Source organism: Synchytrium microbalum (assembly GCF_006535985.1).
Source record: "Synchytrium microbalum strain JEL517 chromosome Unknown SmJEL517_scf0009, whole genome shotgun sequence".
NCBI classification, from domain to species: Eukaryota; Fungi; Chytridiomycota; class Chytridiomycetes; order Synchytriales; family Synchytriaceae; genus Synchytrium; species Synchytrium microbalum.
Window position 1 is genome coordinate 544,557 of NW_022158358.1, and position 13,460 is coordinate 558,016.

Consider the following 13,460-nt stretch of genomic DNA (forward strand, 5'->3'; position numbering starts at 1 on the left):
TTATTTCAATGACAGGAACGTGTTATTGATTGCAACACAAGCCTCCAACAAACAAATCAATATCAAGTGATGCAGGCAGCGACGCAGGCAGCGACCAATACATTCCGCACGACATTTTCATACAGCCGCAAGCTAGTGTGGTTCCCGGGCCATCAGTCAAAAGCACTTCGAGATCTCCGACATTCACTCTTCAATGTCGACCTGGTTGTCGAAGTACGAGACGCACGCATCCCATTCTCATCCGCCAATCTGAGACTAGATAACGTCCTAAAAGGTGTAGACAGGCTCATTGTCTTTAATAAGAGCGACTTGGCTAGCAAGAATTTGCAGCTGGTATGTCTACATTGCAAAAAAAGATTCATAAAAGCAAGACGGATGTTTGGATGTAACACATCGTGGCGTTCTATAGTCGATACAGGACTCGATACTCAAATATACGGGCTGCCAGAGTCTATTCACCAATGCCTTCAAGTATCACGGTGTGAGCCAGATACTCAACTATGCTACTGGTACGGTGAATGTCATATTGTGTATACCAGATGGCATCGCATCTATGATTGTTACAAGCTTCCCCCTAATATCTCACATCCCACTCTCTCTACTCTCCTCACTCACTCACTCGCAGAAAAGGCACAACGAGATCCATCTAAATACCCATATCTCTCCATGATGATTGTCGGTGTGCCCAATGTAGGCAAATCTTCCCTTATCAATGCTCTGAGATATATTGGTTTGAAAAGAGGTAATGGGATGGAGGAGTGTCGAATTTTATGGACTGCCAAAAAAACCAGCGTTACAATTATGAAATAGGGGACAAGGTCGCTCCAGTAGCTCCTCACGCTGGAGTAACAAGAGCAATTCAAAACAAGGTCAAGATACACGAGGATCCTAATATTTATCTTATTGATACTCCGGGTAAGGGTCTGTTATGTGAAAAAGGGAAATGCTTGCTCCACTTGCAATTACTCCACAAGCTACTGTGTCTTGTTTTGCACATACCAAATTATACTTTCACTCATGTAGGAGTAATAGACCCACACATAATCGACCCAATCCACGGCCTCAAAATCGCCCTCACAGGCGGCACAAAGGATTCCACAACAGTAATGATTGACGTGGCAGACTACCTCCTCTTCCGTCTAAACCTCTCCAAAACATGCAAATCCATCTACCCACACGAATTCTCCCTCCCGGCTCCAACAGACGACCTATCCACCGTCCTCACAGCCGTCGCCAAGAAATACAATATCCGCGCAGACACGTCACCGAAAGGACTAGCTGTGCCTATAGAGCAGGTCACGGAATGGGACGCGGATCGAGCCGCGTTGAAATTCGTGACTCTGTATCGGAAGGGGTATCTCGGGAGTATGGTGCTGGATGATTGCACTGAAGAGGGTGTGAAGGAGTGGTTTGGAAAGAAGGATGAGAGGGTGCTGAAGGCTAAAACGTTGAGTGATGGGGTTGATGCTACTAGTGGGAAGAGGAAGAAGAGGGTTAAGAAGAGGGAGGGGGATGACGTGCTTGTTGCTACTGATTCGTTTTCCTTGTAATGTAGTTGTATTATTTGTAATAATTTAAATTGGATGCATAGAATTGCATCTGAAACGATTAGATGGAATGTTTGAATTCTCTCTTGTCTTATGTGCTAGTCTTGTATCAATTGAAGGCTAGGTGGTTGTGATTCTGTCCATGAGGTGATTCAAATCGTCGACGCTAGTAACATGTTCTGATGAATACGTTTCATGAGAAATTATACATGCATTTACCAAAATGAACCTGTTGAAGCAAGCTCAAATTTGGATTCACCTCTGCACTCTTCCACAAAATGTTGAAATACAACGAGTTTGATACATTTGTGCCCACGACAGAGTGTTGTAGACTGCAGCCTGTATGGTTGACTGGGTTTGGCGTTGCCAACAAAACAGACGAGAGATCAATATGGTAGACATCTACTTGACAACCGCTCTGCATGGTCGACGTCACCGTCCATCCGGCGACACTGTCTCCACTCTTGTAGTTGTAGCATATTTCCGACAAGGATGCTACTCCAGCACTGACATTATACCCAATGGCAAGTAGGAGGTAGTTGGTACCGTCAATATAGCCAGGTGAGGATATTGATGTCAGAGTTCCAAAGTCTGAGGGGTTTACAAATGAAGGCGAGGCGTGACAATCGTAATCTACAGGATCAAAAGTCAATGCTTGAGCGTCAACTTTTGTTTACAATCAACAACTTATGAGGTTCAAACTTTACGTGGCGATATTTTATGACAGCAGTGTTCGAACTTTCTCCTACGTAAATATTTCCAACAGTGTCAACAGCGACACCGTAGGGGGTATCAAACCCACTACCGATGCTTGTTACAGTTCCAGATGTTGATATCTTTTTAATGGCATTGTTGTCAGTATCTGCTACATAACCATATCCAGCCATGTCAACAGCAACACCATAAGGTGCATTAAATCCAGTACCGACAGTTGTCACATCTCCAGATGTCGATATCATTTTGACGGCATTGTAATTCCAATCTGGTGCATACACATTTCCTGCCGTGTCAACAGCGATACCAGAAGGATGATAAACTTCGCTATTGAGGATTGTTACATTTCCAGATGTCGATATCACTTTGATGGCGTTGTTAAAAGTGTCTGCTACATAGACATTTCCAGCAGCGTCAACAGCGACGCCGTAAGGGCAAAAAAATCCACTACCGAGGATTGTCATGTCTCCAGATGTCCAGATGTCGATATCCTTTTGATGGCATCGTTGTGGGTATCGGCAACATAGACATTTCCAGCAGTGTCAACAGCAACACCAAAAGGGTTCTTAAATCCGCTACCGAGGGTTGTTACAGCTCCAGATGGTGATATCGTTTTGACGGCATCGTTGTAAAAATCTGCTACATAGCCGTTTCCAGCAGTGTCAACAGCGACACCAAAAGGACCATCAAATCCACTGCCGATAGTTGTTGCATAGTATGTGATCCCCTGTGCGTTAGACGCAACTGCGACTAGTGTCCACCAGAGCAGGCTGATGATTAGCATTCCGAGCAGGCTGGGACAAAGGGGGAACGCCACGTGTTTACTAAGAAACAGAATTGTTGAAAAGAATCAGTTTCTTGCTGTCCACAACGTGCGTGTGTTTTGATTTCTTTGGGTCACAGCAATGCATAGCACCAGAAATCGTATTATGTTATTATCGAATTCAGCTACTGCAACCTACAAGTCTGTATACATTGAAATTAACGACCGAGTCTATGAACTTCTTGTTGTGGTTGGGATGCGTTGTTAACAAAGCAATTGCCTTCCACGAGCCTCAGCTCCTTGGATTCAGCGATAGGATGGGTGCTATAAGGAAGGAGGCCAATCTCATTCAAATTACGACTAGATAAGGTATTTTGGACCTTATAAGCACCTCTATCTTTGAGAATGGTTGGTTGGCAACCAACATTGAGGGTTGCCTGGCAGTTCAGCCTTCTTGTGACCATAGCAACCGAGCCAGCCAGCCGAGTAGACTTTGTGATGGAGGTCCACTTTAGCGAGATATTGACCACCGTCCTTCTTTGACATGTGTCGTCATAACCTTTCTAAAGGCGCCAATCTTGAGTCAAATTCATGAATTCATGGAAACGGTAAAGATGACGCTGAACGTCGTCGCAAGGTGTACGGCCATTGAACCTGTTTTTATTTTAGAGCTGATCGATAGGGAATTGAGGTTGATTCTGAAAAGGGACCAGAAGGTTTTGTAGAAGTTTTGAGCCTGTGAGGTGATTCAAATCGTCGACGCTACAATTATATTCTGATGAATATGTTTCACGAAAATTACGCGTGGAACGGTCAAAGCGAACCAGTTCCAACGTATGTTTGATCGATATCAAGAAAACCATATTATTGTAGTTTTGAAATTCTCTTAAGAAATCAGACGTTGAGTCACATACATTCGAATCTTCAGTTTTTATCGGCCAAAAGATAAACTACTTTCTGCTGGTTTTACTAGCTTCCCTTCATCATCAAGTAAAACTGAAGATACCACCACTTCCTTGACAGGCCGTTTGCGACGTGTCAACACAACAAATGCCACAGATAACATAACCACTACACCAACAGCACCAGCTACACTTCCAGCAATGACTGCAATCCGGTTGATATTGTTACTGCTAGATGCGATGGTGACCTTGAGTCCAATAGGGGGTACCATAGTTTCAGGGAGACTATCACTGCTAGATACACTGCGTTTTACTAGTAGCCTACTATTTTCTCCAGCAATGGGGTACGTCAGTCCAATAACAATGCTAAGAGTAAACGTTTCGGAATTCGAGGTGGAACCAGCGACACTAGCCGAGTTGATCAGGTTTGGTGGAGACGTTCCTAAAGAAGTGTGGTAGTTTGAATTAAGATGTCTTGTCTCGATATTATTTGAAGTGCACACTTTGTACCTTCGGTCAATGTGAAGGTAAGCGTCCAAGGAAGAACTCCCGATCCAACAGGATTCGAAGCTGCAGAAAAGGTAATACCGGCAGACGTATAGTGACTGAAAACAGTATCCGTCAAGGATCCGCCTACGACTTTTGTAGCAGAGCCTAGGGCTACGTTTGTGACAGGAACTGCAGTATTGACGTATCCGGTGATGGTGTAGACACCTCCCAGTTGAAGAGTGCTTCCACCCTATGATGAGAACGTCAAACAGCCAATTACAGGGAAATCACCGACTCATACAACTTACTGCATACAACGAGTTACCACCATCATTTGTAACCACGATTTGCCCGTTACCATCTTTAATGTTGGTCCAATCGGCACTGACGGCAAAGGTAGATGCATAGCACAAATTAGATGAAGGAGCTGTTATATTGATCTAGAGGGGTAAAAGAATTGTCAAGAAGCAATTCTCTCCCACAAAAACGGGTACTTCTTTAGAGAAAAATAGGGAAATGATATAAAGAACTCACTATTATAGGAACATTAGAGGCTGTACACCCTGCAATACCATTACATCCAGCAAACAAGGCGACTTGATATGTTCCCGCTGCATCAACCGCTGCATTGTGCGTCCCATCATTTCCACACAAATTCGTTACATCGGAAACTAGCGTGATGCTCCAAGATAATTCCGTACTGACTGCAGCCACTCCCGGTCCAGTCGGACTAGAGCCACCAAATGCTGGGTCTGCAAGATTGATGGCGACTGGAGGAGTAGCGGTTGTCGTGATTGTTAGAGGATTGCTGGATGCATACGTGATAGAGTTGTACGGGTAGAAGGTATCAAACTGTAAAGAGAGGACGAATTTGCCAGTGTGGGCTGACGCATTCGTTCGAGTTATCATGAGCACTGATGTGATGGTGGTGTTGTCCATAATAGCACTGCCAGCATTCGTCGATATTCCCACAGGCGTGATTTGAATTCCTTGAGGTGTGTTGATTTCGATTTCAACGGGATTGGCATAAGTATCACCAGCTCCAACCTGTAAAGTTTCAGTGTTAGACTTCATCAGTTCCAGGTGGTTCCCCTAGTTCAAATATGCCTTCACCTCTGCACTTTTCCACAATATGTTGAAAAACAACGAGTTTGACACAGTTGTTCCTACGACAGTGTGCTGTAAACTGCATCCTGTATGGTTGACTGGGCTTGGTGTTCCCAACAAAATAGACGAGAGTTCGATTTGGTAAACATTTACTTGACAACCGCTCTGCAGAGTCATCGTGTTCATGCTCCAGCCGGCGACACCATCCCCACTTTTATAGTTGTAGCATATTTCCGACAAGGATGCTGTTCCAGCACTTGCATTATACACAATGGCAAGCTGGAGGTGGTTGAGACCGTCAATATAGCCGGGAGAGGATGTTGAGGTCAGGGCTCGAAAGGTCAACGGGTTTACAAATGACGGCGAGGCAGGACACTCTTGATCTATAACATCAAACGTCAATGCGTTAGCGTCGAATTTGGTGACTATTACAAATATTCAATGAGTTTCAAACTTGTACGTGGTGACAGTTTCTTTATCAAATGGTTGTCAGCATCTCCTTCATAGATATTTCCATCAGCGTCAACAGCAACGCATAGAGACCTCGTTCCAACGGAGACAAGTGTTACATCCCCAGAAGTTGATACCATTTTGATGGCACTGTTGTCAGAATCCGCTACATAGACGTTTCCAGCAGTGTCAACAGCGACACCGTAAGGTCGACTAAATCCACTAGCTATGGTTGTTGTTACATCTCCAGATGACGAGATCTTTTTGATGTTATTGTTAGACGTATCTGCTACATAGATATATCCAGCACTGTCAACAGCGACTCCATAAGGGAGATTAAATCCACTACCGATGGAGGTTGTGGCTCCAGATGTCGATATCTTCTTGATGGCATTGTTATCCGTATCGGCTACATAGACATTTCCAGCAGTATCCACCGCGATACCCCAAGGCGTACTGAATCCATGTCCAATGGGTGCTACATCTCCAGATGTCGATATCTTTTTGACGGTACCCTGACCAAAATCTGTTACGTAGACAGTTCCAGTACCGTCAACAGCTACACCTGCAGGAGCAATCAATCCACTACCGAGGTTTGTTACAGTTCCAGACGATGATATCATTTTGATGGCATTGCTATCCATATCTGCTACGTAAACATTTCCAGAAATATCGACAGCGACGCCTTGAGGTCGGCCAAATCCGCTGCCGATAGTCGTTACATCATATGTGATCCCGTGTGTGTTCGACGCAAAGGCGAGTAGCGCCCACCAGAGCAGGCTACTGATTATCATTCTCAGCAGGATGGAACAACGGGGAATTCCTTTTGTTTCAATACTATGGGTGGATTGTTGAAAAGAATCACCTCCTTGCTGTTGACAACAACATGTGTTTGATATTTTGCGTCACAGTAAAGCACAGCACTTACCAGAAATCTTAGTATTGTTATCGTGCTCAGTTACTACTATTATTGCGACTACAACTTCTTTGTATACATCCAACTTAATGACTCAGCTTATTGTTTGGATGATTGGATGCTTTGAAAAACTGCCCACCAGGCCACTAGCACGATCTTCAACCTCTCTTTGGATTCCAGCGATAAGATGGGTGCAATATGGCAAGAAGTCAAAGTCACTCTAAATACGACTGAATAAGGTATTTTGGACCCTCTAAGTACAATCGATTTTGATAATTTTTGGTTAGCAACCGACATAGTTGTACCACCTGGCAGTTCAGCCTTCTTGTGACCATAGCAGCGTAGCCAGCCCACCCAGTCGATGTCGTCACATTGAACGATGGGACTAGCATTATTGGTGCTATCTGCACTATTTGCGTCATTTACTGGTTAGTGCTAATCGTTTCGTAGTCGCTTGATGTTCTAATAACCACCTTCTATTAACTTCCTTCTTTCTTTGAAACCACAAGTTCAAGCATTTGCGTGTGGAGCACCAGTATTTGTAGATCCTACTACATATGCGTCACTATCTTCATCGCAGTCACCAGCTGTGATTACTTCTGTCAACTCGCTTAAACTTGCTTTCCAATATGATCCATTGCAAGGCTCTGCCAGTCTAGTTGAATTTACATCAACCACTGGCGAGGCGTGTTACGACTATGGTGTCAGTCAGACAACCGTATCGTCTAACGGTTGCCAGGTCTCTGTTTACACCGTGTCACTTCAGTCGTTGCTCGCTGGTTCGCCTACGTCGCTGACTTTAGGATGTAGTCTACTCCACCTAACGACTGCCACCAGCGTGAGCAATCTCCTCTACTTCAACATTCATTGGAAACCTGCAACCTCATCAGTTGAGTGTTTTGTTGGGTGTTTCCATACAAATCATTGGAACTGCTCACCACAAACGTCAAAATACAATTCAGGTTGTTTCGCAGAGTATATACGCCAACCCTGTACAAGTGTCAATTGTGACTCCTCTGCAAATTCCGCTGTCCCCCGTTGGAATCATCACATCGACTGAAACCACTCAAGTCTCGAGCAGTATCAACATCGGCAACACTCAAGATCCAACCAATCCGCAATTCTTGGGCCTGACACAACTCTCCAGCTCGAGGAAACGTTATGTCTTCACCGTGTGTATATTTTACATCGGTACTTCAATCCAAGCATTTAAAACGACTTTGTTAAATGACTTTATAGAATCTCACCCTTACATTTGGCCCTGCAAATCCGGCTGATTTATCTCAAAATTGGACCGTATTGTCAAACGGACTACTTCAAAACATTCTATATCCCAGTGCTTTCCTCTCTGAAGGTTGCTTACATCTTTGACGCTTTTGTTAACTGACAGTTAGTTGACTGATACTGTTTTGTTGCGTTTGGCAGGCCCACAAGCTCCAAGTGGCGTACATCCGCTTATCATAACGGACGAGTCAGCGGCAGTACCTTGGACTGTCGGATCAGACCGCACAATTTTAGACGCCAATGATTTGACAGTGGGATTGGACTCCAACAATGCTGTTGTAGCAGGAACACCAGCGCAATTAGCTGTGTCGTTTTCTTACCAGCCTGTGAGTCATTTCCTTCGGGTGTCGTGTCGCCTTTTTGTTTAAAACGTTGCTCGTTTTCGATAGAGTGCAAACGCTACTACATTAGTCCCAGTTGTCGACAACTCCACTTTAGCATCGCGCTTGGTACTCACTCGTGATAACGCCTCGTCTTCAACTGGAAAACTTACACTCTCTCTATCATTCAACACGTACGACCCGTATACCTCCATATCCTTTGCATCAGCAACCAGTCACTTGACAATCATATCTTCGGCGACCCCTCCTCAAACACTTTACACAAGCGACCCGCTTTTTGGTGGTGCTTCTTTTATTGGAAACGCATTGACACAATTGAATGAAACGGCATGGTCAATCACAATGGTCTCGGTTATCACGAACATGTGTTATGCTGATACATTTGGACATGCTGCTGTACGTGATCCAGGAGGAATATACTATGTGAATATGGTTGCTCAGTGTACGGGCAATTCAGGATGTACAACCAACACTGGATCGCCAATTGCTGTGAGTTGCTGAGAGATTCGTTTGAAATGTCTATTGGAAAAACGGTTTATTCAGGCTATTACTGTAACTAGATCGGAATCAAAGTACCTACGTCCAATCTATGCTCTTATGCATCCTTTGGCGTGATTGCCGACTGGGATTCTATTACAGATGCTTCAACAGGGTTACCTGTGGTAACCAACGTTGATGGTGTTGGCGTTTATAATGTGTGTGAAGTTGCAATCCTCTCTTTTGGAGTTTCAGGTATTTGAGCGTAGATATTTAAAACCCCTCCTTTTCCGAATTAGAATCCAAGTCTGGGCCTTCAACTGGGCAGTTCTTATATCATACAGGTGAAAATCAACAATGCACAAAGCAAATCGCTTTTGCCAGGAATTCTCACACATTTTTATCGCATTTAGGGACATGTTAGCACTGCGATTCCCATTCAATCGTACGCATTAGCCGCTGCTACTGTGGTCGGCACGGGTATATCTGGTGCTACGGATTTCACTCAATTCTCTGGAGTGCAATATCAAGCCGCTTCTGTTGGAGGATTTGGTTCTGGTTTACTGTGGACGCTAACTTTTCAGATTACTCAAGGTGCAATATTTGTTTTGGTCGGCCTTTACAAAGCGCCAATATTGACCTTGGTCCCAATTTGTAGGTAGGACTGCACCACCAAACCTTATACTCGCATCAACCACAGGTGGATCTAGTATGACTTTATCAACATTTGTGTTGGACATTGCACTACGCATAACGTACCCAATCGCATCAGAAAACTCGCGTCGTTTGCTCGAAAGGGCGACCAATGGGTCATCTGCGAGTGTACCTCCGATATCATTTAAAGTGTCGACCCAGTCTACTCCAACGAGCATTGCAACAAGTGGACTTCCTACAGGAGTGGCAGTAGGCATTGCTGTGGGTTTAGCCGCTGGTATAGTAGGTGTATTCATTGGTATTGCCGGTAGGAGGAAGGCAATTGCCAAACGCAGAATAGAAACGGAGCGTCGCAGGTTGAACACATAATGATTGCGGTCAATGTTTTGTAAGTTGCTTTATAACACTTGATCTGGTACTGCATGAAAGGTTGTGAGATTTTCGACTTTTTGGTTAGTTGTTTCGTTCCATTGCGGTTCGGAGTTAGTAACACCAACTCTTTTTTGCGGTGGCCTGGCTAGGTTGCTATGGCCACGAGAAGGCTGAATTAGGAGTGCAACTATGTTGGTTGCTAACCAAAAGTTATCACAATTAATGGTGCTTAGAGGGTCCAAAATACCTTATTCAGGCGTAGTTTACAAGAGTTTGGCCTCTTGCCATGTTGTACCCATCTTATCGCTCCAATCCAAAGAGTGGTTGACGATCGTGGTGGGCAGTTTGGTCAAAGCATCCAAGCATTCACTTCAAATAGGCTGAGTCACTAATTTGGACGTATACAAAGTTGTAGTTGCAGTAGGTGAGGTCGATAATAATAATATAATATTTGGTAAGTGCTGTGCATTATTGTGACCCAAAAACTAGCAAAACACATTTTACATGTGGTTGTGGACAGCAAGAAGCTGATTCTTTTTAACCATCCACCCATAGTATTGAAACAAAAGGAGATCCCCCTTGTTTAATCCTGCTGAGAATGGTAATCAGCAGCCTGCTCTGGTGGGCGTTACTCGCGTTTGCGTCGAACGCACACAGAATCACATATGATGTAACAACTATCGGCAAATGAAGGTCAGTGCAAGTGCTACGTCTAACCAGTATCTTGCTCACATTAACATTGACTACAGTTTTACATGGCTACGTGCACCGGATTTGAATTCACCTTCATGACGGTTGCAAAGTCTCCATCGCTTACTGCTGAGAGGTGGACCATGGAAGCTCCAAGATATGACCCAAACAAAACTCTTGTGCAAATTATAGTAGCTTCACCGTCTGTAAATCCTCGACAAACAGGACTCGATACAAGCACCGACAGCCTATCATCTATGCTAAATTAGCAAATCAAGTCGCCGAATTAATTGAAAAGACTGATTCTTTGATATTCGCAACATAATTCGTCAGCCCGCCGTCATAGCCGATGACGCCGAGTCCGGGTGATTGGTTAGCAGATGTTGGTATAGGTGGTAACAGTAAAGGTGGTAGAGTAAACTTGTGAGGTTTTGTTTCTGACCTTGTGGGATGCTATATTTGATGTAGTGTGTCGGATCGATTGTTGAATGGCTGATTTGTGATATGCGCTAGTGAGAGCGTGGTCTCTTACAGCCGTGTCCGTTATTCAACAACATAAAACAGCAGCCAGAAGGAGGATGTCTGGTGCATGTAGTTTGATGTCACTAATACATAATCATCCACCTAACGCAGTGTATTGGCCCGAATCTTACGACAGGCTAGTGCTTCGATTTGGTGTCTTACACGTCAGGACTCATAATGGGCAGATTATGAAGTTGAGGAGTATCGAGTCTCCGAAGTGTACGTTGCATCTAACTTGAAGTCATCATGAATAGAAAGTTCGACACCGGAACTTAAGACTAATTTTGTCTCTTCTGTCCAATAGGGTGTCGAGCTACAAGAGGTGAATGACAGTATACCCGCAGATAATAGTAAATCCTGTTGGTGATAAAACCGTCAATAGCAATCCGCATTCCCAACCACATCGGTCCGAGTAGCAGTGCTGGATCTAGTGATCACCGCACCCGTATCAGATAACTATATACTGTTTTCGTGTTGTTCAGACCAGCCTTCGTATGTTGAAGGAGTGCTCTGTCGTTATTTCAGGGCGATGGAATATTTACAGCACAAAGAAGCAACACGAACGTATGTATCAAGATTAGTGGACACGGTATTGACAATGCTGCCTTAGCTGTTTCCTCGTCGTCGCAAAAGGAGCGAAGAAACCAGCAAATCAAACTAACATCATCAAATGACCGATATCCTTGCCACTGCAACAGCACTCACGCCCGAATGTATAAATGACTGGAGAGGAATTGTATTAGAAGAGTGCTGGAGCGGCTGCACTTCCTGCAGTATCAGACAGTAGTAGTAGTCCCGTGATTTGATTGCCGAAATCTCTCGCTGAAGCAGGTGCAACGGTACGCTTTAATTCAAAGTATCAACTCTGACGTCGGAGACTGCCACCGGGCCATTGGAGTTCAATTTCGTGGGTGGTCTTTTGTGATTGCACTCCAGTTTGTGTCTCTCTCCCTTTCTACCCAGGTCCTTTCTCGTAACCTCAGTGATTGTCACGCCAAGGTGACTGACACCGGCCAACTATATGCCGCTGAATGTATCTGAGTAGTCAAATATGGCCTCTTGCGTTTCTGACCAATACCCTTTAAACCGTAGCTACCGCTGACATTATTTTGTGGTGTTGTCATGCCATGACTAACAGGCTTTGGAGCATCAGAATTTCATGGAAGCTGTAGGTGCCTGATCATGTTATGCCATGGTTATATTAAGGCAATTCAGTACAAACTTTGTATTAACGAGCTGACTCCTGCTGATCCAGTAGTAACCCGACGTTGACGCCAAACTTCAATTGTTTGACACGGGCCAGTTTCCCAGTTGAAGCCTTGGTGGAGGTATGCCTTCCTTTCTTGCTCTTCTTCACCTTGGTTTGCTTAACTTCCGAGTGAATTTTAACGGTATCTGGCAGTTGCCGATGTGATTTTAGCGATATCATTCTGAAAGTTGTTGTTTCGAAATGATTGATAAATTGATTGTCGTTCTGAAGAAATTGCGGACGCAAAGTGATTATGAAGCGTGAGTACTCTCACACGTTGTACTGATATTGAAAACCAATGGTCATTGAAGGTACTTTGATTGCCTACTTGTATGCTATCGAAAGGTTACAGAATGCTAGTCACAAGACCATTTGCTTTACAATCAACTGTAAACTATGATTTGTGGGATATCTACGCTACGTAACCCTCGAGAGTGCCCTTCAAATCTTTTGAAATAAGGGGTTTTGCCAATAGTTTGCATTCACCAAGAGATTCTTCCTCTACAGTCACGGCATTGGCTGTTATGATGACATTGGGTATTGCGATGTTGAGGCCTTCTTTCCGTATATCCGCGATAGCGTGCCAACCTGTGCGGGTCATGTAAAATGTTAATAGCCAGATTGATCGTAGCTGCACAGCACACTCGCATATATAAATTTTCAAAGATTCACAGATTATGGGTTCGATTGTAAGAGGGTTACAAAAATTCGCACTAAGATTATTTTCTACTCTTTCTCGAGAGGGTAAGGGGGGGCCTTTTTCGGCTCTATCGGATTGAGGTTTGTGTTATTCTGTACGTTCGCGAGATCAGTGTATCCAGTATTCCATCATCGAATCGTTCGTCCGTCTCATCACGTACTTTAAAGGGAATTTTTAAGCGGTGTTGCTCGTGAATACACCATTGTTGCAAGTTTGCCCGTTTACGACTACGGCGCTGGTACACCAACCAGCGTACTAGGTTTGAGATAATGTTTTTTTAGCA

General features: G+C 44.2%; 1 protein-coding gene across 1 annotated transcript; it reads left to right on the forward strand.

Moving 5' to 3' along the window:
• Nucleotides 1-69: 69 nt before the first annotated feature.
• On the forward strand, nt 70-1,550 carry SmJEL517_g02346 (uncharacterized protein; the record flags this gene model as incomplete). The annotated part of the gene is made up of 5 exons (XM_031168274.1): nt 70-333; nt 410-509; nt 626-742; nt 811-915; nt 1,024-1,550. The coding sequence occupies 5 exons, from the start codon at nt 70-72 to the stop codon at nt 1,548-1,550; spliced, it is 1,113 nt and encodes a 370-aa protein (XP_031025735.1).
• Between the last annotated feature and the right edge of the window lie 11,910 nt (nt 1,551-13,460).